Source organism: Delphinapterus leucas, chromosome 9, assembly GCF_059928025.1.
Source record: "Delphinapterus leucas isolate spDelLeu-1000000601 "Yukka" chromosome 9, BTC_Dleu_Yukka2, whole genome shotgun sequence".
Classification (NCBI taxonomy): domain Eukaryota; kingdom Metazoa; phylum Chordata; class Mammalia; order Artiodactyla; family Monodontidae; genus Delphinapterus; species Delphinapterus leucas.
In genome coordinates, this window is record NC_143137.1 from 97386158 (window position 1) to 97409904 (window position 23747).

Consider the following 23747-nt stretch of genomic DNA (forward strand, 5'->3'; position numbering starts at 1 on the left):
ACTGGAAACGTAAGCGTTTTTGGTTTTTAGAAGGAAGAAAAAAAACACTTTTAAAGTGGAGGGGTGGTGTGTAAGCATTTACAAGGATAAAATCTAGCTCTGTATTCATAACCACAGCGGGTCCGCTAACAGACGTGTCTCAGAAATGCCTGGACCTGGGACGTTGATGCCGGGCTATGCTGACTGAAGTACCCTGGGCACCCGTTTTTTTTCCTTACTGTATGAGGGTCACAGAAACCTCCAGCCCTTTCGTGGGATCTTTATCCTAAGCAGTGAGGTAGAGAGCTCAGTTCTAGAGAAGGACGGGACAGGAGACAGCCCCGCACAACTGCAGGGGTTTAAATTCCTCACCCCGCCCCCCAATACCCTAAACAAACCAGCAACCACAAAGTCTTAGAATGCCCTCCAGTTGAGAGCCACTGTTTTGCCCTTTCCTGGAGTGGCAGTCTAAGACCCTGTCCTCTCCAGCTGGGTGGGCTGCCTAGCTCCTTGGTATTTACCTGTGAAACTTGGTCCTATTCCCTACATTGTGTCATCCCAGCATCTCAGGCTCACCTGGCCGTGCTGGGGAAGAAGACAGGGTAGATGGGTTACGTCTCATCTCCGGGTACCTCCAGGGTGGCCCTGGGGCATCCACCTCACCTGTCTGTACCTGCTTCCTCTATCCCCTCATCTCAGTTGGCACCTCTGAAAGCCACATTTGGAATCTGAGTAACAAGATCATAAGCCAGTTCCTCCCAACCCACCCAGAGGTGCAACGGAGGTCAAGGTTGGACCCAGGGCAAGTCCTGAGGAAGGTGCGGGGTTGACAGACAGACAGACAGTCGGGTGGACAGATGAGTAAGTCAGGCCACAGCAGGAGCTCCTGAGCACAGCTGCGTCCCGGTCCCGGGGCTGAGCGCTCAGTCGTCTTCGATGGTGAGTTCGTGCTGGGTGGCCTCCTCGATGCTCTGAAGCTGGTGGATCTCCCACTGCCTCAGCCGCTCTGTCTGTTAAAAGAAAGGCATCTCTGAGGTCTACCTTGTAGGAGCACTGACCTTTGCTAGAGACAATCTGTGTTGGAAAAGCAGGTCCCCACCCAGGGCTGCAGACCCTCACACGGGTTGACTTTCGGGCACCACCCAGGACTCACAAGTGAGAGCTGGCCTCGCCAGCATCCACGGCTCCGCCCCCGCATGCCGGGCACCATGACCCCAAGACGGAGCTAGCAACCTCCCAGAGGACCGAATCCCAGTGTGGGGACAGGCAGGTATGTGAGTGGATGGGGTTAGGACCCCAGGATCTGGGTCTGACAAGGGCACAGAGAGGTCACTGGGGAGGGGACAGGAACAAGGAGGGACCAGCTAGGCATGGTCCCTAGGGGAACGTGAGGGGTGGTTGGCACCTGCTGGTGAGTGTCTGTGTGAGGCTGTCTAGACGGGCCATTTCCCTGCTGTGTTTTCAAGGGGCTCTTCCAGAGCTGCCCAGGGCAGGGAAGGGAGGGAGAGGGTCCCCAGGACAGCGTGGGGAAGATGGAAGCAGGATGACTTAGGTTGCTGAACAAGGCAGAGGCACACAGAAAGTGGAGGGGGGCAGGGCTCAGGTGGCTTAGCCAGATCCCGTGGTGTTTGGTGTGGGGACTGGATCTCAGAGGACAATCGCGGAGGCGAAAGGAAAGAAGGCTGGGGTCTGCCGGCCACCGATGGCAGGCCCGCTGTGGGTCAGGGTCCCCCAAATACCCTGAAAGTATAAAAATAGAGGCAAGCCCTAGGGGCAAAATGAGGAATGGGAGAGCCTGGTGCTGTGGAGGACTCAGTGTCTGTCCCAGTGATTGAGGAAGAGGGTCTCTGCCTGCATGGAGGGGCTGCACTGTTTCTGGGGACCCAGGCTCAGCTGGGGGCAGGTAGGGTTTGTGGCAATCTCCCCCCACCAAAAACAGTGAGACCTGCAGGCCCCTTCTCTCCTTGAGCTCCAGAATATTCCAGCCAGGCTCATGCTTCTCCTAGCAGAAGGACATTAGCTTGTGGGGATACTGACCAGTGAGAGGAAGCATCTGTCCTGCAATGCAGAGGCAGCCGAGGCCCCTGGGCAGCCCCCGGTCGACAGGTCCCACCCAGAAATGCACACAGAGCTTCTTATCTGCTGGTAATTACCTGCTCCTGACTACAACCAGGCACGGTCCTGAGACTCAGCAGGGTGTGGAGGGTGGCATCAGAAAAACTCACTCCATGAGCAGCGGCCCCAGAAAGGCAAGTGAAGCCAAGCAGAGGGGGCAAAATGCCAATGAGAGGAACTTACGGGAATGAGGGAGCTCCTGGAAAGTCAAGTCATCCTGCAGTAGGTAACCTTGGAAGGTAGAACCGAATGACACTCTGAAGAAGTAGGGTGAAAAAATAAGACAGGAAAGAGAAAAGAGACCACTAGGCAATGAAGATGACACAAATAAATGAAAAGATATTCTGTGCTCATGGACTGGAAGAATTGATATTGTTAAAGTGTCCATGTTACCCAAAGCCATCTACAGATTCAGTGCAATCTCTATCAAAATTCTAATGGCATTTTTTACAAAAAAATTTTTATGAACAATTTAAAAATTCATGTGGAACCACAAAGGCCCCCACAGAGCCAAAACAATCTTGAGAAAGAACAAAGCTGGGGGCATCATGCGTCCTGATTTCAAACTATTTTACAAAGCCATAGTAATAAAAACAGTATGGTATTGGCATAAAAACAGACACATAGATCAAAGGAACAGCATAGAGAGCCTAGGAATAAACCCCTGTACATATGGTCAATTTATGACAAAAGAGCCAAGAATGTACAATAAGGAAAGGACAGTCTCTTCAATAAATTGTGTTGGAAAAACCAGACAGCCACATGCAGAAACAATGAAACTGGAACACTATCATACACCATACACAAAAACCAACTCAAAACGGCTTAAAAACTTGAATGTCAGACCTAAAACCATAAAAGTCCTAGAAGAAAACATGGGGGTAAGCTCCTTGACAATGGTCTTTGTGATGATTTTTTAATTTGACACCAAAGCAAAGGCAATAAAAGTAAAAACAAACTAAAAAGCTTCTGCTCAGCAAAGGAAACCATCAACAAAATGAAAAGCAACCTATGAAATGGGAGAAAATATTTGCAAATCGTATCATATCTGATAAGGGGTTAATATCCAAAATAGATAAAGAATTTATATAACTCAATAGCCCCAAAGCAAACCCAAATTAAAAATGGGCAGAGGATCTCGTGTGAAAGGCAAGGCAGCAGTGTCCACAGCAGTGGCCCTTCCCGAGAAGCTCCTAGAACATGAGGTCACCAGAGGACCAGCTGAGGGGCTGGGAAGCAGAGCTCACAGTGGGAAGGGACCAGGAGACCCTCCACCCATCAGGACCCCGAGGTCGGCCAGAACAGGGGAGCAGGTGCGGCTGCAGGGGCTCGTGGCTGAGAGGAGGATAGAGCAAGGGGCTTTCTGGGGACTCCCACCCTGTGCTGTCTCATCCCTACAGCACGGGAAGGCAGGCTATGCTAAGGAGTTTGGGGAGCACAGGGGAACCGTGGGAGGCACATATTTCATGGCACAAGCAAAGGTCCTTCCCGTGGGGTCACGGGGACCCCTCAGAGTGGGGGAAGGATGGGGTACAGGCAGGGCCCTGAGCTGGACGATCTCCTCCAGTCCTGGTGACCTCACAATGCCCAGGCCAGGGGCCCATCAGTGAGGAAAGGGCAGCGTTTGCTCTCTCAGTTGCCACCAGGATGCTTCCCAGGGGGCCTTGGGCAGGGACCGAGAGCTCCAGGGGATGGGTGGGGGTCAGGTCCTACCGCAGCAGCCAGCCTCTTCAGGTCCCGTGGCCTCCTCCTGGCTGTGTTCGGGATCCCGGGCAATCCCGGGTTTGGTGGCGATCTCCTTGCTCGGGGGGACCTGCGCTGCTGCTGCTGCCGCCGCCGGGTGACCGAGGCTGGCACGGGTGGATCTTCCTCAAGCGCAAAGGGGTCCGAGTTGGATCCTAGCTGCCCACTGGACACCTCAGAGGCCCGGATGGTGGAAAGCCGCCTCTTTCTGAGGGGGGCCTTGGGGCTGAGCTCTCCCGGGGACGAAGGGAGGTCCCAGGGGGAGTGCACAGGCAGTGGGGACCCGCCTGCAGAGCCCCCTTCCTGGCGTGAGGGGACATCGCCCAGTAGCCCTGAGTGCCAGCTGGGGGCAGCTCCCTCTGGGGTGCTGTGCTTTAGGACCCTTGTCAGGGACGTCCGTCTGGTCACGGAAGAAAAGCTCTCATCCTCAGAGGAGCTCAACTCAGGAAGCTGCCAAAACAAAGCACAGAGGTCAGCATCCTAGAAGGTCACAGCAAGTGGAGCCTTGGGCCCGGCACCAAGCCCCACCGGGCACATTCCTGAGGTACAACCACCATGAGGCAGACACTCCAGTTCTGCCCCAGAGAGGGAAGCTTCCAGCACCAAGATGAAACCCATCACAGGACAAGATCACACTCATGTTGTGCCTGCCTTTTCAATTGTTTTGTCTTTTTTTGGTGAAAATTTTAAGCATCCGTCAGAAAGATGGTTTTTAAGGATAGGACTGAAAAAACAGATGACTTTCAGGTAATATTTTTTCAGAAAAAAAAAAATTGAAATGTCAATGAAATCATCTCAACATTGAAACTCAACATGAAGAAACAAAACTCTGGTTTTTAGTACGTAAGTGGAATTGTGTTGTGCAGGTGTAGATGCCGAGAGTGGGGTGAGGTGCGATGCTTTTGAAAAGCTTGATAATATCCCAGTGCCAAACCCCATGACAGACAGCAGCGAGTCCATCGTGGCCACCTTTTTTCTTCTTCCAAAATAAATCCTTGATTAAACCATTAGAGGTGCTGAAAATACAGTCTAGGGAGGGCTTCCCATGGACACATTTATTCCATGGAGTGTGCTGTAACGTTCAAAATCTGTTCTCCTGGATTTCTCACAGTATTCTTATGAGGTGGGTGTGATCTGCATCAAGGAACTGAGGGGAACATCAAGGCGGGGTGGGGTGAGTGACCAGAAGCAGGTAAGCAGAAGAGACGAGCTGTGGATCAGAGCTGTTGATGCCCACGTCTGTGGAGGTCTGGCTTCATGCACCAAGATGCCTTGAGCTCCGCCAGAAAGCAGGGAGGAAGTGCCCCCTCCTCCTGGGAGGATGAACTGATCATGATCATTTACATGGCGTCTTCTGTGTAGCCCTTGGGGTCCTTTTGAACATTGTTTCCTTTAGCAAAAATGCTTAGAATGGATTAACGTAACTCTAAATAAACCTGAAAGATAAGATTTACTCCAGAGAATGAGTTGGTATCAGAAACTACCAAACTGTCTTCCAAAGTGGCTATGCCATTCTTCCATCCCTTCCATCCCACCAGCAGCGAGGGAGAGTTCTGTTTCTTCCACACCCTCACCAGCATTTGGTACTGTCAGTTTAAATTTTTTTTTAATCATAAATTTACTTATTTTATTTATTTATTTTTGGCTGAGTTGGGTCTTCGTTGCTGCGTGCGGGCTTTCTCTAGTTGCGGTGCGCGAGCTTCTCATTGTCGTGGCTTCTCTTGTTGCGGAGCACGGGCTCTAGGCGCGCGGGCTTTGGTAGTTGTGGCACGTGGGCTCAGTAGTCATGGCTCGCGGGCTCTAGAGCGCAGGCTCAGTAGTTTTGGCGCATGGGCTTAGTGGCTCCGCGGCATGTGGGATCTTCCCAGACCAGGGATCAAACCTGTGTCCCCTGCATTGGCAGGCAGATTCTCAACCACTGCACCACCAGGGAAGCCCCTAAAAATTTTTTTAAATTTCAGTTTTCTAATAGGTGAGTAGTGGTATCTCATTTGCATAGTAGTTTTCATTTGAATTTCTGTAATGTCCAATGACATTGAACATCTTTTCATTTACTTATCATCTACTTATCTTGTTTGGTGAAGTCAAGTTCAAACAGCTGCCACATCAAATGCAAAGAGAAAAAACTCACCTATTAAAAGACTCTCAGATTGGATTAGAAAGAAAATCCAACTCCACGCTGTATACAGCAATACGCACTGAAGATGAGGTGTTCAGAAAGTTTTGAAGTAGAATGATGGCAAAGACAATCAGAGAAGAACAAGTGAAAAAATTCAGCGACTTCACTATTTATATTGGAAAAGGCTGAATTCATGGCAAAATACATCAAGACCACAAAAGTACAGTGTAATAAAAAATAAAAGCCCAAATGCTTTTCTGTTATAATTATCTTTGCACCAGACAGTATAGCATCCGCACTCATAGAGCAAAATCCAAGGAGAAATAAGGAGAAACAGAAATAAAGTAGTAAGGATAATTCACTTTTTTTTTTTTTTTTTAGCCCCTGCTAGACCAAGGAGAAAAATAAATGATCCAAACCCCTTGGAAGATAATCAGCACTTGTCCAAAGAGACTAAGTCTTCCTACTTCAAACAGGGACTGAGATCTCAGAATAAAGACGTGGGGTGAGGGGGAAGGCTGGGCTTTTACAAAAAAGAAACTTCAAGCGAAGATATTCTTTTTTTTTTTTTCGGTACACGGGCCTCTCACTGCTGTGGCCTCTCCCGTTGCGGAGCACAGGCTCCGGACGCGCAGGCTCAGCAGCCACGGCTCACGGGCCCAGCCGCTCCGCGGCATATGGGATCTTCCCGGACCGGGGCACAAACCCGTGTCCCCTGCATCGGCAGGCAGACTCTCAACCACTGCGCCACCAGGGAAGCCCTAGCGAAGATATTCTTATTAACAGGAGCTACTTTTAACTAACCCATTTATGAAAGTGAATAAAGAGCCAATAATTCAATTTTGGAAGTTTGATGTTTTTTAATAAAGTGATATTGTAACATATTGAAAAAATGTTTTAGTATTACAGAAAAAATGATTTAGTATTGTCTTACAAATATATATACAAAGCTTACAGATAAAAAATTAGTATTGTTTTAAAAAGATGGTCTCCAGGGCTTCCCTTCCCTGGTGGTGCAGTTGTTGAGAGTCCGCCTGCCGATGCAGGGGGCGCGGGTTCGTGTCCCGGTCTGGGAGGATCCCACATGCAGCGGAGCGGCTGGGCCCGTGAGCCACGGCCGCTGAGCCTGCGCGACCGGAGCCTGTGCTCCGCAACGGGAGAGGCCACAGCAGTGAGAAGCCCGCGTATCGCAAAAAAAAAAAAAAAAAAAAAAAAAAAAAGATGGTCTCGACAGTCATATGGGAAACGGTAGGCTTTCAAAGGAGTAGGGAAGAGAGGTTTTTTCTCTCTTCCTATTTGCATGTTGTTCTGACTGGTCAGTCATTTGGAAAAAACCCAAAACAATAGTAAAAAACATGTTCCTACCTCATAGCTTATATAAAATAAATTACAAGGCACTGAATATTATATTCTTAAAAAATTCATAGATTACTAGGAAAAAGCAGAATAATTTAAAAATATCTAAAACAAAGTTGGATTCTTATTCACATCATTCACCATGATAAATTCCAAATGGATATTTAAATGTATAAAAGCAAAGCTATATAAGAATTGGAAGGAAACAGTGGTGAATTCCTCTGTAAATTTGTCAGAAATAAGGCTTTTTAATAACTCATAATACAGAAGCCATAAAAGAAAAGAATAAACTAAATATAATTTTTTTAAAAAGATGATATACTAAATGAAAAAAAGATAAAACACAAGTTCTAGAAAAGATAAATAAGGTGTTAATTTTCTAATATCTAGGAAAAAACTGACAGCCTAATGGATAAATGTGCAAGGACCCTTAACAGTGTTTTATATACAATTTTTAAAAGAATATACAGATAAGGAAAGATCTCTTTGTTTTAGGTAGAGTCCTTTTGTACAAACGGAGGGAAAAAAAGAATCTAAAGAAAGTTCCAGAAGAGGCTAAAAACATGATGTTTACTTATGCTGCGAGCTGGACAGAGGGTGACGGGAGTCACTGTGTACCTGTTTATGCTTTTTTATTTTGAAACCATGGGTATGTATTACCTCTTTACAAATGAAAAAGAAAAGAAAGCCCTACTTGGCTGGTGAAGAGACAGGCACACCGAGACTCAGAAATCCCCCCAGGAATCCCCTGGTTGGGATGGAAGTGGTTGAGGGGTCTCGAGTCAGCTGGTCCCACTGGAGCCAAAATACAGGGTTATGAAGGTCAGGTTTTGAACTTCCCCTGGGGCCTGCGACCTAATTGTGCAGCCCCGCTTTCCATTTCGCTTCTGGAGCAAGGCATTGCATGGGTTCCCCTCTGCCGCCCACTGCTTCCCTGGGCCTCCAGGCTTTCCCCAGAGAGGCCGAGACCCAGGACAGAGGGTTTGGGGGATGAGGGGTGTGGGGGGCGGGGGGCAGCAGAACAAGGGAACCCCCTCTGATGTCTCTGGGATGGCGCATTGGGTGCCGTGCCTGGACAAGCGGGGCCTCCGAGCACAGGTTGCCCGTCAGGGAGAAAAGTGGGCCTGGGTCCCCAGGCCAAGGACCAGGAGGCCCCCTGATGCCAGTGCGGGACCTGCCCGACCTACCAGGAGCTCAGGCGGATCCTACCTCTGCCTCAGCCGGCGGCAGAAGCTGGTGCCCCCCACCTCGGCCGCCTGCAGCACCCCTCCCCTCCTGCCTGGTCCCTGGCACCCCACCAACCCCCCCACCCCCCAGCCCCATCGTGCCCCGGCTTACCTGTGCCCCAGGCACACCCAGAAGCCTCCCTCTCCACCGCCCCACCTCGATCCTGCCTGCGCGCCCGCATCCCCCCTCCTCGCCCCCATCCTGCCGCCTCGCCCACATCCTGCCCTGGGCTACCTGCGCCCCGGGGTCCATCCTGCTTCTCAGCGGGGACCAGATGCCTTGGCGAGCTGCAGTGCACGGTGAGCCCCTGCGCCCTGAAGTACCCGCAGGGTCCACACGGCAGGCCCACGCAGGCGTGCAGGAGCCCACCTGTATGCAGTCTCCCCTTGATGACCCCGCAGGTGCAAGAGCCACGCAGGGGTGGAGCCCCGAGCCTTGAGCGGCTCCACCTGGCAGGTTCCTCTGTGTGCAACTGGGTTGTGTGTCCGGGCCTTCAGGAAGTCAGGGCCCACAGGTGGGTGCCCTCACAGCGTGCCAACTGGTTTACTAACATTGCCGCCACATCCTAAAGGAGTGGAGGTCATCGCCCCACCTCAGTCCCCAAGGCATCCGAGACCAGAGATATGCCCTGTCGTGACTGGAGTGCAGAGTCAGAAGGTAGGACAGCTGAGGGTGACCGCAGCAATCGGACTCCGCAGTCCCAAACTTGAGCTGATTGGAACCACTCCAGGGCCTGCTGGAGCCCCCAGCTGGGCCCAGCCGCAAGTAGGTCTGCACGAGGACCCATAATTGGCATTTCTAATGACTCCCAGGTGATGCTGAGTGAACGAATGGTAACACCACCTCAGAATACCGGTCACTTAACACACTAACCTCCCACCTCGCCTTAAGCATCTTGGGGGGGTGGGGAGGGGCTGAAGGGAGGACGCAGCGGAGAAGAGCAACGGCTGCCAACCTGAACCCGCAGCCTGTGAATGTTGGTTCTGAGACACGATCTCAGCCTCAGAGGAACCCAGAGCAGCATGTTTATTATCCCCATTTCAATGAGGAGGAGACTAAGCCGCGAGGGGGGCGGGGTAGCTTCTCAAGATCATTTATGGGCGCCTAGCAGAACCACTAAATCCTCACCCTCTGAAAAACCTGTTCTCGGGAAAGATCTGATAAACGCGTTCACTCTCAGGTGTGACTAATAATACTTTAAAATGAACAACAACAACAGAAAAGACGAGAACCCCAGACTGTCTGACTCCAAAATCAGCACGCTTTGCCCTTGCTACTCTTCTGGTATTTTTAAAAAGTATTATCCATCTGAACTTTGCCACTAAGTTGCTGTGTGATTTTGGGTGGCTGGATTTTGTCCCCGTTCTCTCCTTTGTCTTTAAATTGAGGCACCATCTGAGGTCACACCCTAATGCTTTGAGATCCCTGAATCCTGGAGGCGCCCAAGAGTGTTGAAGGAGATTGTCAGAGACAGGGGTTCTACTGGGGACCCATCCCCTTCTGTTGGCACAGACCATCACACTGGGGAGGCTCTCCAGGCTCAGGTGCTGTGGGTGGTGGAAGGGAGCCCTCGCCACCCTGCTGCTTGGGCTCTCGGTGGCCACAGCCCTCCCGGAGGGCAGGTCAGCTTTCAGCGTTGGGTGCAAGGCTTGAGAGCACGCACGACCTTTGAAGGGGCAGTTCCACTTATAGAAGCATCAGGAGACAATGAGACCAAGTAGTCACTCACTTCCTCTTACGTCTGTGGAGCGTTAACTTTAAGAGCCCTGATAGAAGTGCACACACATCTTAAGGACAGGAATGCTCTGCAGCCAGTAATCTGTGTGTCAACATGTGTACACGTGTACATGTGCATGTATGTACACACATGTATGCTTGTGTATGTAAATACACACTGTAGACAAAATGTTCATAATATATTAAATGAAAAAATGCTGTAGAACAGACGGTATAGTGTGATCCCGTTTTAAAAATCACACATATACACATCATAAACACACACACACACACACACACACACACACACATCCAAAAAGAGATTCATGGAAATGGGAACATTGGTAATATCTAGGAGGTAACATGATGGGAAATTTTAACATCACTTAAATCCATTTTACGTTTTTCTAAAAAAACCATGTAATTAGTAAATAATAATTAAAAAATAAAGCTCACCTGGTACAGTCCATCATTTTCCAGATGGGGAAACCGAAGATTGCAGAGGGGAAGAGTTTGCCCAAAGTGCTGGAGTGAATAAGGTGGGAGCTGCCTGGACACTGTCCAGCACCCTGAGGTCTGGCCCAATGTTTTCTTGCTGCATCAGTACACCCCCAGGGTCCCCCTGACCTCATGGCACCTGGGCACACCGCTTTGAGTATAACGTAAGGCTCTTCTGTTTGTGTTTGTGAATGAAAACATTGTGAAATCTTCAGTGTGTGTCCAGAGTCGCATTAGTCTAGCACACAGTGTTACCGGTCATCAGTGCCCTTCACTACAACATCGGGTAGCCCTCTGGGGAGATGTGCGGGGGCCTGGGCATGCACAGGGGCCCTGCAGGGACTCCAGGCCTGGCCCATGGCAGACACTGACCCACACCCTCCAAGCTCCTGATCTGTGCCGAGAGCCCGCTACATCCCTTGTGTTGACGCCCAGAAGCCCGAATTCCCCTCACCGTGCAGGTGAGGACCTGGGGAGGCTGAACTCAAGCGTGATTCAAGTCCAAGTTGCAGGCACGCACATGCCTGCTAGTCTGCCACACTGAAAGCTGCATTACGGATACAAATAACGCTCTTGGTGTAAGAAGGGCTGCTTCAGAGCCTGGCTCTGGTCATTGAGAAGGTGTGGGCCCAGGCCAATGAGAGTCACCCCACTGTGTGTTCCGATCATGTGTAGGAATTCCTCAGTACGATGCTTGGCACATGGTAGATACTCAGCAGCCGGCAGCATCTTTTGTCAGCACGCCTGCTGCCCATGCTGTAAGACTTGTCATGCTCCTCCAGTGGTTTCCATTTCCACCGTACACTGGTGCCTCTTCTGAACTCCAGCACAATGAATTACTTATTGTTTCCGTATTGTATATATTTTTCTTTTCTGTATAGTATGATGTTTTGGCACCTTACAAACCTTTCTGGCTGGGAGAGACTGGCCCTCCCTGGCTAGCCAATTCTTGGAGATAGAAAAGGGCTCATCCAGGAGCATGTTTTTGATATATGGGAACAAACCAATCCAGAGTCAGGCCTATTCTATCTGGGCTGTGTTCCCCAGGAGGCAAAATTCTTCTGCCGTAATCACCCCAGGGCCAGGTACCAGGCAACCAGAGGCCAACTCTATAGCTTAGAGCCACCAACACTATTCAAACTAGCCAGTCCTAAGCGCTTCACCTTGCCCTGCCCTGCCTTTCACAAGGAGACCCCAATAAAGGCCATGGCCTTGGCTCTCCCCTTGCTACCATTCTCTACCTCCTGACCACGCTGGTGCTTCCCCTGTGGCCCTGCATGGTGTGCTGGGGCTCCTGCATCCAGGACCTGGGAGTGAAATACATGTCTTATTTCTAAGCCTTATTCACATCTACTCCTGTGGCCCATCAACTTTACAATTCCATATCTAAGACATAAATTCTTAGCACAGTTTCTACATAACTGATATGCTCAATGTTGCCTTTGACCCCAGGTCATAAATAAGAGGCTAATAGTTGGTACTCTTTGTAAAGCACAACTGAGGAGAAGAAACATGTAAACTTCATTAATAAATAAGTGCAAAATATCATAGTACAAGCACTGCTTTAAAATTATTCAAATTTGCAAAGAGAAAATGCCAAGATACTCTCCAAAACAGAAAGCACCAGGTCCACATAGACTTCTACTTAACATTTAAGGAAGAAATTATACTAATTCTCTATAACATTCCAGAATATAGAAGCAGAGGAAAGAATTCCTAGCCCATTCTATGAGACCAGCATTACCATAACACCAAAACCAGATGAAGACATTACAAGAAAAGAAAACTACAGACCAATATCTCTCACTAACATAGAAGCAAAAATCCTCAACAAAATATTAGCAAATCGAATCCAACAGTGTATAAAAAGAATCATATGCCTTGACAAAATGGGATTTACCCCAGGTATACAGGCTGGATCAACACTAAAAAATAAATTAATGTAATCTAACACATCATGGGCTAAGGAAATACCATACAATAATAACAACATATATAGAAAAAACATTTGACAAAATCCAACACCCATTCATGATAAAAACATTCAGTAAACTAAAAATAGAAGGGAATTTCCTCAACTGTAAAGAATATCTACAAGAAACCTACAACCAAGTCATACTTAATGGTGAGAAGCTCAAAGCCTTCCCAATAGGATCAGGAACATGGCAAGGATGACCACTTTCACCATTACATTTCAACATTGTACTGAAAGTCCTAGGTAATGCAATAAGACAAGAAAAGGAAATAAAAGTATATAGATTGGGAAGGAAGAACTCAAACTGTGTTTATTTGCAGATGACATGGCAGTCTATGTTAAAAAAAATCTGGAAGAATCAACAAAAAGAATCCTAGAACTAATTAGTTATTATAGCAAGTTTGCAGATACAGGTTAATATACAAAAGGCAATCCATTTTTTTCTTTTTTTGAAATTTATTCTATTTATTTTTTATACACCATGTTCTTATTAGTTACCTATTTTATACATATTACTGTATATTAGTCAATCCCAATCCCCCAATTCATCCCCCCCCATATTCTCCCCTTGGTGTACCTCCGTTTGTTCTCTACATCTGTGTCTCTATTTCTGCCTTGAGAATTGGTTCATCTGTACCACTTTTCTAGATTCCACATATGTGAGTCAATATACGATATCTGGTGTTCACTTTCTGACTTACTTCACTCTGTATGACAGTCTCTAGGTCCATCCACATCTCTACAAATGACCCAGTTTTGTTCCTTTTTATGGCTGAGTAATATTCCATTGTATATATGTACCACATCTTCTTTATCCATTCATCTGTTGATGGGCATTTAGGATGCTTCCATGACCCGGCTATTGTAAATAGTGCTGTAATGAACATTGGCGTGCATGTGTCTTTTTGAATTATGGTTTTCTCTGGGTATATGGCCAGTAGTGGGATTGCTGGGTCATATGTTAATTCTATTTTTAGCTTTTTAAGGAACCTCCATACTGTTCTCCTTAGTGGCTGTATCAATTTACATTCCCACCAACAGTGCAAGAGGGTTCCCTTTTCTCCACACCCTCTGCAGCATTTGTTGTTTGTAGATTTTCTGATGATGCTCATTCTAACCGGTGTGAGGTGATACCTCATTGTACTTTTGATTTGCATTTCTCTAATAATTACTGATGTTGAGCAGCTTTTCATGTGCCTCTTGACCATCTGTATATCTTCTTTGGAGAGATGTCTATTTAGGGCTTCTGCACATTTTTTGATTGGGTTGTTTGTTTTTTTAAAATATTGAGCTGCATGAGCTGTTTGTATATTTTGGAGATTAATCCTTTGTTGATTCATTTGCAAATATTTTCTCCCATTCTGAGTGTTGTCTTTTCATGTTGTTTATAGTTTCCTTTGTGGTGCAAAAGCTTTTAAGTTTTATTTAGTCCCATTTGTTTATTTTTGTTTTTATTTCCATTACTCTAGGAGGTGGGTCAAAAAAGCTCTTGCTGTGACTTATGTCAGAGTGTTCTTCCTATGTTTTCCTCTAAGAGTTTTATAGTGTCCAGTCTTATTTAGGTTTATAATCGATTTTGAGTTTATTTTTGTGTATGGTGTTAGGGAGTGTTCAAATTTCATTCTTTTACATGTACCTGTCCAGTTTTCCCAGCACCACTTATTGAAGAGACTGTCTTTTCTCCATTGTATATCCTTGCCTCCTTTGTCATAGATTACTTGACCATAGGTGCATGGGTTTATTTCTGGGCTTTCTATACTGTTCCATTTATCTATATTTGTGTTTTTGTGCCAGTACCATATTGTTTTGATGACTGTAGCTTTGTAGTATATTCTGAAGTCAGAGAGTCTGATTCCTCCAGCTCTGTTATTTTCCTTAAAGATTGCTAGATTGCTTTGGCTATTCAGGGTCTTTTGTGTCTCCATACAAATTTTAAGATTTTTTGTTATAGTTCTGTAAAAATTGCCATTGGTAATTTGACAGGGATTGCATTGAATCTGTAGATTGCTTTGGGTAGTAGTCATTTTCACAGTATTGATTCTTCCAATCCAAGACCATGGTATATCTCTCCCTCTGTGTCATCTTTGATTTATTTCATCAGTGTCTTATAGTTATCTGAGTACAGGTCTTTTACCTCCTTAGGTAGGTTTATCCCTAGGTATTTTATTCTTTTTGTTGCACTGGTGAATGTGATTATTTCCTTAATTTCTCTTTCTGATTTTTTATTGTTAGTGTATAGGAATGCAAGAGATTTCTGGGCATTAATTTTGTATCCTGCAACTTTACCAAATTCATTGATTAGCTCTAATAGTTTTCTGGTGGCATATTTAGGATTCTCTATGTATAGTATCATATCATCTGCAAACAGTGACAGTTTTACTACTTCTTTTCCAATTTGGATTCCTTTTATTTCTTTTTCTTCTCTGATTGCTGTGGCTAGGACTTCCAAAACTATGTTGAATAATAGTGGCGAGAGTGGACATCCTTGTCTTGCTCCTGATCTTAGAGGAAATGCTTTCAGTTTTTCATCATTGAGAATGATGTTTGCTGTGGGTTTGTCATATATGGCCTTTATTACATTGAGGTAGGTTCCCTCTATGCCCACTTTCTGGAGAGGTTTTTCTTTTGTAAAATAGGTGTTGAATTTTGTCAAGAGATTTTTCTGCATCTATTGAGATGATCATACGGTTTTTATTCTTCAATTTGTTAATTTGGTGCATTACATTGATTTGCATATATTGAAGAATCCAATATATGTGGATGATTGGTCTTGTGATTGGTCTGTTCATATTTTCTATTTCTTCCTGGTTCAGTCTTGGAAGGTTATACCTTTCTAAGAATTTGTCCATTTCTTCCAGGTTGTCCATTTTAATGGCATGAGTTGCTTGTAGTAGTCCCCTATGATGCTTTGTATTTCTGCGGTGTCTGTTGTAACTTCTCCTTTTTTCATTTCCAATTATATTGATTTGAGTCCTCTCCCTCTTTTTTTTTGATGAGTCTGGCTAAAGGTTTGTCAATTTTGTTTATCTTTTCAAAGAACCATCCTTTAGTTTTATTGATCTCTGCTATTGTTTTCTTTGTTTCTATTTCGTTTATTTCTGCTCTGATCTTTACGATTTCTTTCCTCTACTAACTTTGGGTTTTGTTTGTTCTTCTTTCTCTAGTTCCTTTAGGTGTAAGGTTAGATTGTTTATTTGAGATTTTTCTCGTTTCTTGAGGTAGGCTTGTATTGCTATAAACTTCCCTCTTAGAACTGCTTTTGCTGCATCCCATAGGTTTTGGATCATTGTGTTTTCATTGTCATTTTTCTCTAGGTATTTTTTGATTACCTCTTTGATTTCTTCAGTAACCTCTTGGTTATTTAGTAACATATTGTTTAGTCTCCATATGTTTGTGTTTTTTATGTTTTTTTCCTTGTAAATGATTTCTTATCTCATAGTGTTGTGGTCAGAAAAGATGCTTGATATGATTTCATTTTTCTTAAATTTACTGAGGCTTGATTTGTGACCCAAGATGTGATCTATCCTGGAGAATGTTCTGTGTGCACTTGAGAAGAAAGTGTAATCTGCTGTTTTTGGATGGAATGTTCTATAAATATCAATTAAATCTATCTGGTCTATTGTGTCATTTAAAGCTTCTGTTTCCTTATTAATTTCCTGTCTGGATGATCTGTCCATTGGTGTAAGTGAGGTGTTAAAGTCCCCCACTATTATTGTGTTACTGCCAATTTCCTCTTTTATAGCTGTTAGCATTTGCCTTATGTATTGAGGTGTTCCTATGTTGGATGCATATATATTTATAATTGTTATATCTTCTTTTTGGAGTGATCCCTTGATCATTATGTAGTGTCCTTCCTTGTCTCTTGTAACATTCTTTATTTTAAAGTCTATTTTATCTGGTATGAGTATTGCTACTCCAGCTTTTTTTTGATTTCCTTTTGCATGGAACATCTTTTTCCATCCCCTCACTTTCAGTCTGTATATGTCCCTAGGTCTGGTGGGTCTCTTGTAGACAGCATATATATGGGTCTTGTTTTTGTATCCATTCAGCGAGCCCGTGTCTTTTGTTTGGAGCATTTAATCCATTCACATTTAAGGTAATTATCGATATTTATATTTTGAATACCATTTTCTTAATTGTTCTGTGTTTGTTTTTGTAGGTCCCTTTCTTCTCTTGTGTTTCCCACTTAGAGAAGTTCCTTTAGGATTTGTTGTAGAGCTGGTTTGGTGGTGCTGAATTCTTTTAGCTTTTGCTTGTCTGTAAAGCTTTTGATTTCTCCGTCAAATCTGAATGAGATCCTTGCCAGGTAGAGTCATCTTGGTTGTAGATTCTTCCCTTTCATCACTTTAAATATATCGTGCCACTCCCTTCTGGCTTGCAGAGTTTCGGCTGAGAAATCACCTGTTAACCTTATGGGAGTTCCCTTTTATGTTATTTGTCATTTTTCCCTTGTGGTTTTAATAAGTTTTCCTTGCCTTTAATTTTTGTCAATTTGATTACTATGTGTCTCAGCATGTTTCTCCTTGGGTTTATCCTGCCTGGGACTCTCTGCACTTCCTGGACTTGGGTGGCTATTTCCTTTCCCAGTTAGGGAAATTTTCGACTACAGTCTCTACAAATATTTTATCAGGTCCTTTCTCCCTCTTTTCTCCTTCTGGGACCCCTATAATGAGAACGTTGGTGTGTTTAATGTTGTCCCAGAGGTCTCTTAGGCTGTCTTCATTTCTTTTCATTCTTTTTTCTTTATTCTGTTCCGTAGCAGTGAATTCCATCATTCTGTCTTACAGATCAGTTATCCGTTCTCCTGCCTCAGTTATTCTGCTATTGATTCCTTCTAGTGTATTTTTCATTTCAGTTATTGTGTTGTTCATCTCTATTTGTTCTTTAATTCTTCTAGGTGTTTGTTCTTTAATTCTGCTAGGTCTTTGTTAAACATTTCTTTATCTTTTCAATCATTGCCTCCATTCTTTTTCCGAGGTCCTGGATCATTTTCACTATCATTACTCTGAATTCTCTTTCTGGAAAGTTGCCTATCTCCACTTCATTTAGTTGTTTTTCTGGAGTTTTATCTTGTTCCTTCATCTGGTACATAGTCCTCTGCCTTTTCATTTTGTCTGTCTTTCTGTGAATGTGGTTTTCATTCCACAGGCTACAGAATTGTAGTTCTCCTTGCTTCTGCTGTCTGCCCTCTGGTGGATGAGGTTATCTAAGAAGTTTGTGCAAGCTTCCTGATGGAAGGGACTGGTGGTGGGTAGAGCTGGCTGTTGCTCTGGTGGGCAGAGCTCAGTAAAACTTTAATCTGCTTGTCTGCTGATGGGTGGAGCTGGGTTCCCTCCTTGTTGGTTGTTTGTCCTGAGGTGACCCAGCACTGGTACCTACAGACTCTTTGGTGGGGCTAATGGCAGACTCTGGGAGGGCTCATGCCTGGGAGCACTTCCCAGAACTTCTGCTGCCAGTGTCCTTGTCCCTGCAGTGAGCCACAACCACCCCCTGCCTCTGCAGGAGACCCCCCAACACTAGCATGTAGGTCTGGTTCAGTCTCCTAGGGGTCACTGCTCCTTCCCCTGGGTCCTGATGCGCACACTACTTTGTGTGTGCCCTCCAAGAGTGGAGTCTCTGTTTCCCCTAGTCCTGTCAAAGTCCTTCAATCAAACCCCCCTAGGCTTCAAAGTCTTATTCTCTAGGAATTCCTCCTCCCATTGCCGGACCCCCAGGTTGGGAAGCCTGACGTGGGGCTCAGAACCTTCACTCCAGTGGGTGGTCTTCTGTGGCATAAGTGTTCTCCAGTCTGTGAGTCACCCACCCAGCGATTGTGGGGTTTGATTTTATTGTGATTGCGCCCCTCCTACCATCTCACTGCAACTTCTCCTTTGTCTCTGGATGTGGGGTGTCTTTTTTGATGAGTTCCAGTGTCTTCCTGTCGATGACTGTTCAGCAGTTAGTTGTGATTCCAGTGCTCTCGCAAGAGGGAGTGAGCGCACATTCTTTTACTCCACCATCTTGAACCAATCTCCAAATTCAATCCCTTTGGAAAACAGCAGTTAATAAGTGGAATTTGAAATTAAAAGCACAACACCATTTACAGTAGCACCCTCCAAAATGAAATACTTGTGTATAAATGTAAGAAAATATGTACACCATCTGTATGGGGAAAACAATACTCTGATGAATGAGATCAAAGAAGAATTTAATAAATAATTTAATAAATTTAATGGAATTTAATCATGGTTAGGAAGACTCAATATTGTCAAGATGTCAGTTCTTCCCAACTTAAATATGGATTCAAGACAATCCCAAAATGAAAATCACTAAGTTATTTTGTAGATATCGACAAACTGATTCTAAATTTTATATGGAGGTAAAATACCCAGAAAAGCCAACATCATGTTGATGAAGAACAAAGTGGGAAGACTGATATTACATGACCTCAAGATTTATTACAAGTCTATAGTAAATAAATTATGACATATAAATGTATAATTCTATAGCCTAGAGTGTGATACTGATGAATTAATAGACAAATAGAGCAGTGGAGCAGTTTAGGGAGTCCCCAAATAGAATCCCATTAATATCATCAACTGGTCTTGTACAAAGGAACAAGGGTAATACAGTGCAGACTAACAAATGGTGCTGGAACAAACAAACGGTTTGTTCTTTTCAACAAATGGTGAAATGTCTTTTCAACAAATGGTGCTGGAACAACTACACATCTACAAGCAAAAAAAAAAAAAAGAAAGAAAAAATCTAGACACAGACCTTACACTCTTCACAAAAATTAACTCAAAATGGATCACAGAACTAAATGTAAAATGCAAAACTATAAATTCTTAGATTACCTAGGAGAAAACCTAGATGATCTTGGGTATGGTGATGACTTTTATAGATTCAACACCAAACACAGGACACAATAAAACAAAAATTTATAAGCTGGACTTCAATAAAATGAAAAACTTCTGACCTGTGAAAGAACATGTTAAGAGAATGAGAAGAAAACCCACAGACCAGGAGAAAATATTTGCAAAGGACAAATCTAATAAAGAGCTGTTGGCTAAAATGCTAAAAGAACACTTAAAACCCCAAAATAAGAAAACAAACAACTTGATTAATAAATGGTCAAAGGCCTTATGAGACACATCCCTAAAGAAGATAAACAAATGGCAGCTAAGCACATAAAAAAAATCCTCCACTTCATATTTCATCTGGAAAATGCAAATTACAACACAGATACAGGCACACAACTATTAGAATGACCCCAATCCAGATACTGACAATACCAACCGATGAAAAGTTTGTGGAGCAAAAGAACACTTATTCACTCTGCCTGGTGACAGCACCCACAATGTTCATGCTGTAATGCGGGTGAGATGCCCCCATGATGTGCACACTTGATGTAGGTGACAGTGCCCTATGTGATGGACTAGAAATTGTAATGCAGGAGGCAATCCCCCACTTGTCGTCCCAGGGTCCCTGCCCTTTGCCCAGGTCAGAGAATTAGCAGAGTTGTGTAACCTCATGCCTGGAAGGCATGAATAAAGTACTACGTTGTTGCTGAGTTCTGTGGGTGGGAGACACCCTGTGGCCCCTGTGTGGGTTCGATGGGGCTTGGCGAGGGGGATCCCGGACGTTTGAGGTTGACCGATGTGTCCATAGACATATTAAGGTCTTTGTGCAGAGAGCTGGAGAGTGTGGACTTCCTGGGGGACATCACGGGCCCAGTCTGGTGCAGCAGCCTTTTCTCCTCATTGAAGTCATGGACACTTTTAACCATCTATGAAACCACAGAACTCATCACCAAAGAATGATCATCAACGCTTAACCATACAACATTATGCCTAACATAGCAGAGAGGCTAGGGATTTCCCGCAGCCCAAGGGCAGACTCTTCGCTGCTACACGGGGCAGTGAATCCTGGCTGGAAATGACTCACACGGTTCATCTGGGGTGAGCAGCAGAATGGAGACGGGACGGCTCAGGTCTCTTCTCTCCTTCCAAGATTCTTCCATCGCCTCATGCTGCCCACCCCACCCAAGTACGGCAACGACTCTTCTATCCATTGCCCTGCCCTGAACTCCCCACTGCCAGCTTCTTACGGTGTGGTTTTGAGTGGCAGTGGGATGGCGTGGGTCTTCTAAATGCCCTCAAACTTGAGAGAGCATCAGGGTCCTCTGGAGAGCTTGTGAAAACAGAGGGCCAGCCCCCATCGCCGAGCTTCTGGGTCAAGGGTCTGGGTGGGACCTGGGAGTATGCATTTCTAACCAGGCCCAGGTGATGTGAGTCTGGTCTAGACCCTGACTGAGGCCCCTGGTGCAGGAGGAGGGCAAGGGAGTGATTACCCTTGAGCGCCATCCACGTGTCTGGCACTTGTATCCCAACCCCAGTGGCACCCCAAATGGGAATGCAGGGTGGGTGACCTGCCAAAGTAGAGATTAAACCCTGGTTTTTCCACGGGGCCCTCGGGCACCGGCCCCGCCCCAGGCACACTGTTTGAGCTCCTGTGTTTAGGATCTGGGCTGTGTTGACGTGACAAAAGCAAGGTTTGCTTTTCCACTTTGATTAGCAGGGGGAGTAGACTTGCCCTCAGTTTGCGGAGCGGTGGCCTTCATTGCTCAGGAGCCGGGCAGCAGGCCAGGCCTTTGCAAGATTTGCATCATTCGCTGTGTCCATCGATCGCGGAACACGGCAGAACATCTTTTTGTGTTTTTCCCCCCCGGCTTAAAAACAACTTCCCTTGGAGGTTCCCCTGGATTGCAGCGATCTCTCCCTTTGAAAATCTGATTTTGCCCTTGACCTTTGCATTGTTTTTCAGAGCAGCGATTGCCCAATTTTCCAGCTGGTGGTGAGTAAGCAGCTCGTAACACGGAGGCAGAATTGGGAACAGCAGGTGACGGAAGGCCCCACGCAGTTTCATCATCGTCTGCTCTGTGAGCGCACCCTGTGGCTGAGGATGGTGGTGACAGCTCACATTTATGCAGGGCTGACTGTGCCAGCCTCTGCATTATCCCCATTTTATAGACACGGAAACTGAGGCGCAGGGAGGTTACGTAATATGCAGGACGTGGAATCCAAGGTGCCAGCACAGGAGGTCTTGCTGGGGAGCTCCCACGCCTGCCCTTCAGGGGTTGATGAAACTCTTGGAGCTGAGTTCTTGGAGCTGTAACCAGAGGCGGTGTGCTGTGAAGCGTCATGAAATTAGCAGCAAAGACGCTGTGTGCAGCCCCATTCAGGTCGTGTCTTCTCCTGGGGCCGCACAGAGAGATTGCCCAGATTACATGCAGCTCCTCTGCTTTTCTGTGATGGCAACAGTGGTCTCCTTTCCTCTGCAGGCAGAAAATTTACAATGCGGGATGAAGAAGCAGAGTGCCAGGCATCTTCTGTGTCACTGGAGCTCCACGAGTGTAATGCTTTGTTTTGCCTAGTTGGTAAGATACAGATTCTGTAGCTGGCACCGAAAACTTCCCATATGTACCCCCAAAGCTACTTTTCACCCCTGTCCCCCCAAATATACTCCCAATTGCCCTCGCTCACACAGATAATATTGGCCCTTCCTTACATCATCCTTACGTCTATGTGTTTCAGCATGAAGGGTACCAGCTTCGGTTTGGGCAAAGGGGGGGCTTCACCCCCAGCTGGTGTGATAAGCCCTACCTCTTGAGCTCTTGGGGAGGACCCCTGGCAAGTCTGGCGAGCACCGCCAGGCGCCGGGTACCTACAGTTCACGTATAGGAGACCACGGCTCCCCATTCCCCCACCATGCCCTGCTCCCATGCTCTGCATCCAGGAGTGCCTGGTTCTTGGAATCTAGAGTCCTTAGGAGGATGGGCTGGGGCACCATTAGTGCCCTGGGCATGGATGGGGCAGGGGCCTCTGTGAGCCTGTCCCCTGCCCACCCAGCCTGGCAGGAGACAACACAGGTAAATGCAGGTTTATGTAGCTCTTCAGCTACAGTGCCCCTAACCCATTGTCACAGTCTTTGGGAACGCAGAGGGGGCACCTCATTCTACCTGGGAGCTGCCGGGAAGGCTTCTCAGGGAAGAGGAACTTCAGGTGGATCCTGAGGGATGGAAAAGGGGCAGAACATCTTCACCAACACCGTGAAGATGTGGATGACAGAGAGATGTGAATGATAGGGGGACGCGGACGGTAGGGGGACGTGGACGGTAGGGAGACGCGGATGGTAGGGAGACGCGGATGGTAGGGGGACGTGGATGGTCGGGAGACGTGGATGATAGGGGGACGCGGACAGTAGGGGGACGCGGACGGTAGGGTGGGGAAAATTCACTCATGGAGAAAATTCACTCAGCAAGAAGAAAGTCATGGAGGTATGACGGTGGGTTTTTTTCTTCTTGAGTTGGGGTGGAGGGACATTAAGCCTGGAAAATGAGCCGGAGTCTGCAGGGCTGGGATTAGGGGAGGCTCCAAGTCTATGACACGTAGGGAGGGGCTCCCTCCCCCACCACCCTGCAGCTCAGTGCCCCCAGCAGGAGCGACCCCTCATGCTAACAGGGACCAGAACTTGGGGTCAGACCGCGGGGGGCACGGAAGGCCAGGCCAGGCTGTGGATGCCAGCCAGTGGGCGGTGGGGCCTGGGATTCAGGATGCACCCAGAAATGAGCACAGCAGAAGCTACCTCTTGACCTTCCAGGAGAGAGGGGACAGACGGCCCACACAGGCCTCGAGGAAGAGCCCTGTCCGTTTGCGTTGACGGGGTTGGAAGCAGGGAGAGCTCTCTCTGGGTTGGTGGTCATTTGGTTTGCTGCTGCTATGAGGCAAGGCTAGGAAACATTTGGGAAATCGATTCACCAGGAGAGGAATTTCCACTACGTGCAGGATGAAGGAGACCTCAGAGAGGGAGGAAGGGACCTCACCGGGCGAGTGCACAACTGGGTGAACTGTACAGGGCTGGCAAATTGCCAGGCACACAGTAGGTGGGGCCCAGATATTTACCAGATGATTCTCTCTTTCATGTGTGTCATGAAGAAAACGTTTCAAGTGGGCACGCTGATTCTAAATCGAGGAAGTC

The 23747-nt window shown here is 46.4% G+C and overlaps 1 protein-coding gene across 1 annotated transcript; it reads right to left on the bottom strand.

The window, feature by feature from the left end:
- Window positions 1-759: 759 nt before the first annotated feature.
- CCDC201 (coiled-coil domain containing 201) lies at window positions 760-11317 on the bottom strand. Its single transcript, XM_089917883.1, is given in 3 exon segments — window positions 760-989; window positions 3808-4287; window positions 10712-11317. Coding segments are annotated over 3 exon segments (843 nt in total). The 5' UTR covers window positions 10988-11317; the 3' UTR covers window positions 760-902.
- Between the last annotated feature and the right edge of the window lie 12430 nt (window positions 11318-23747).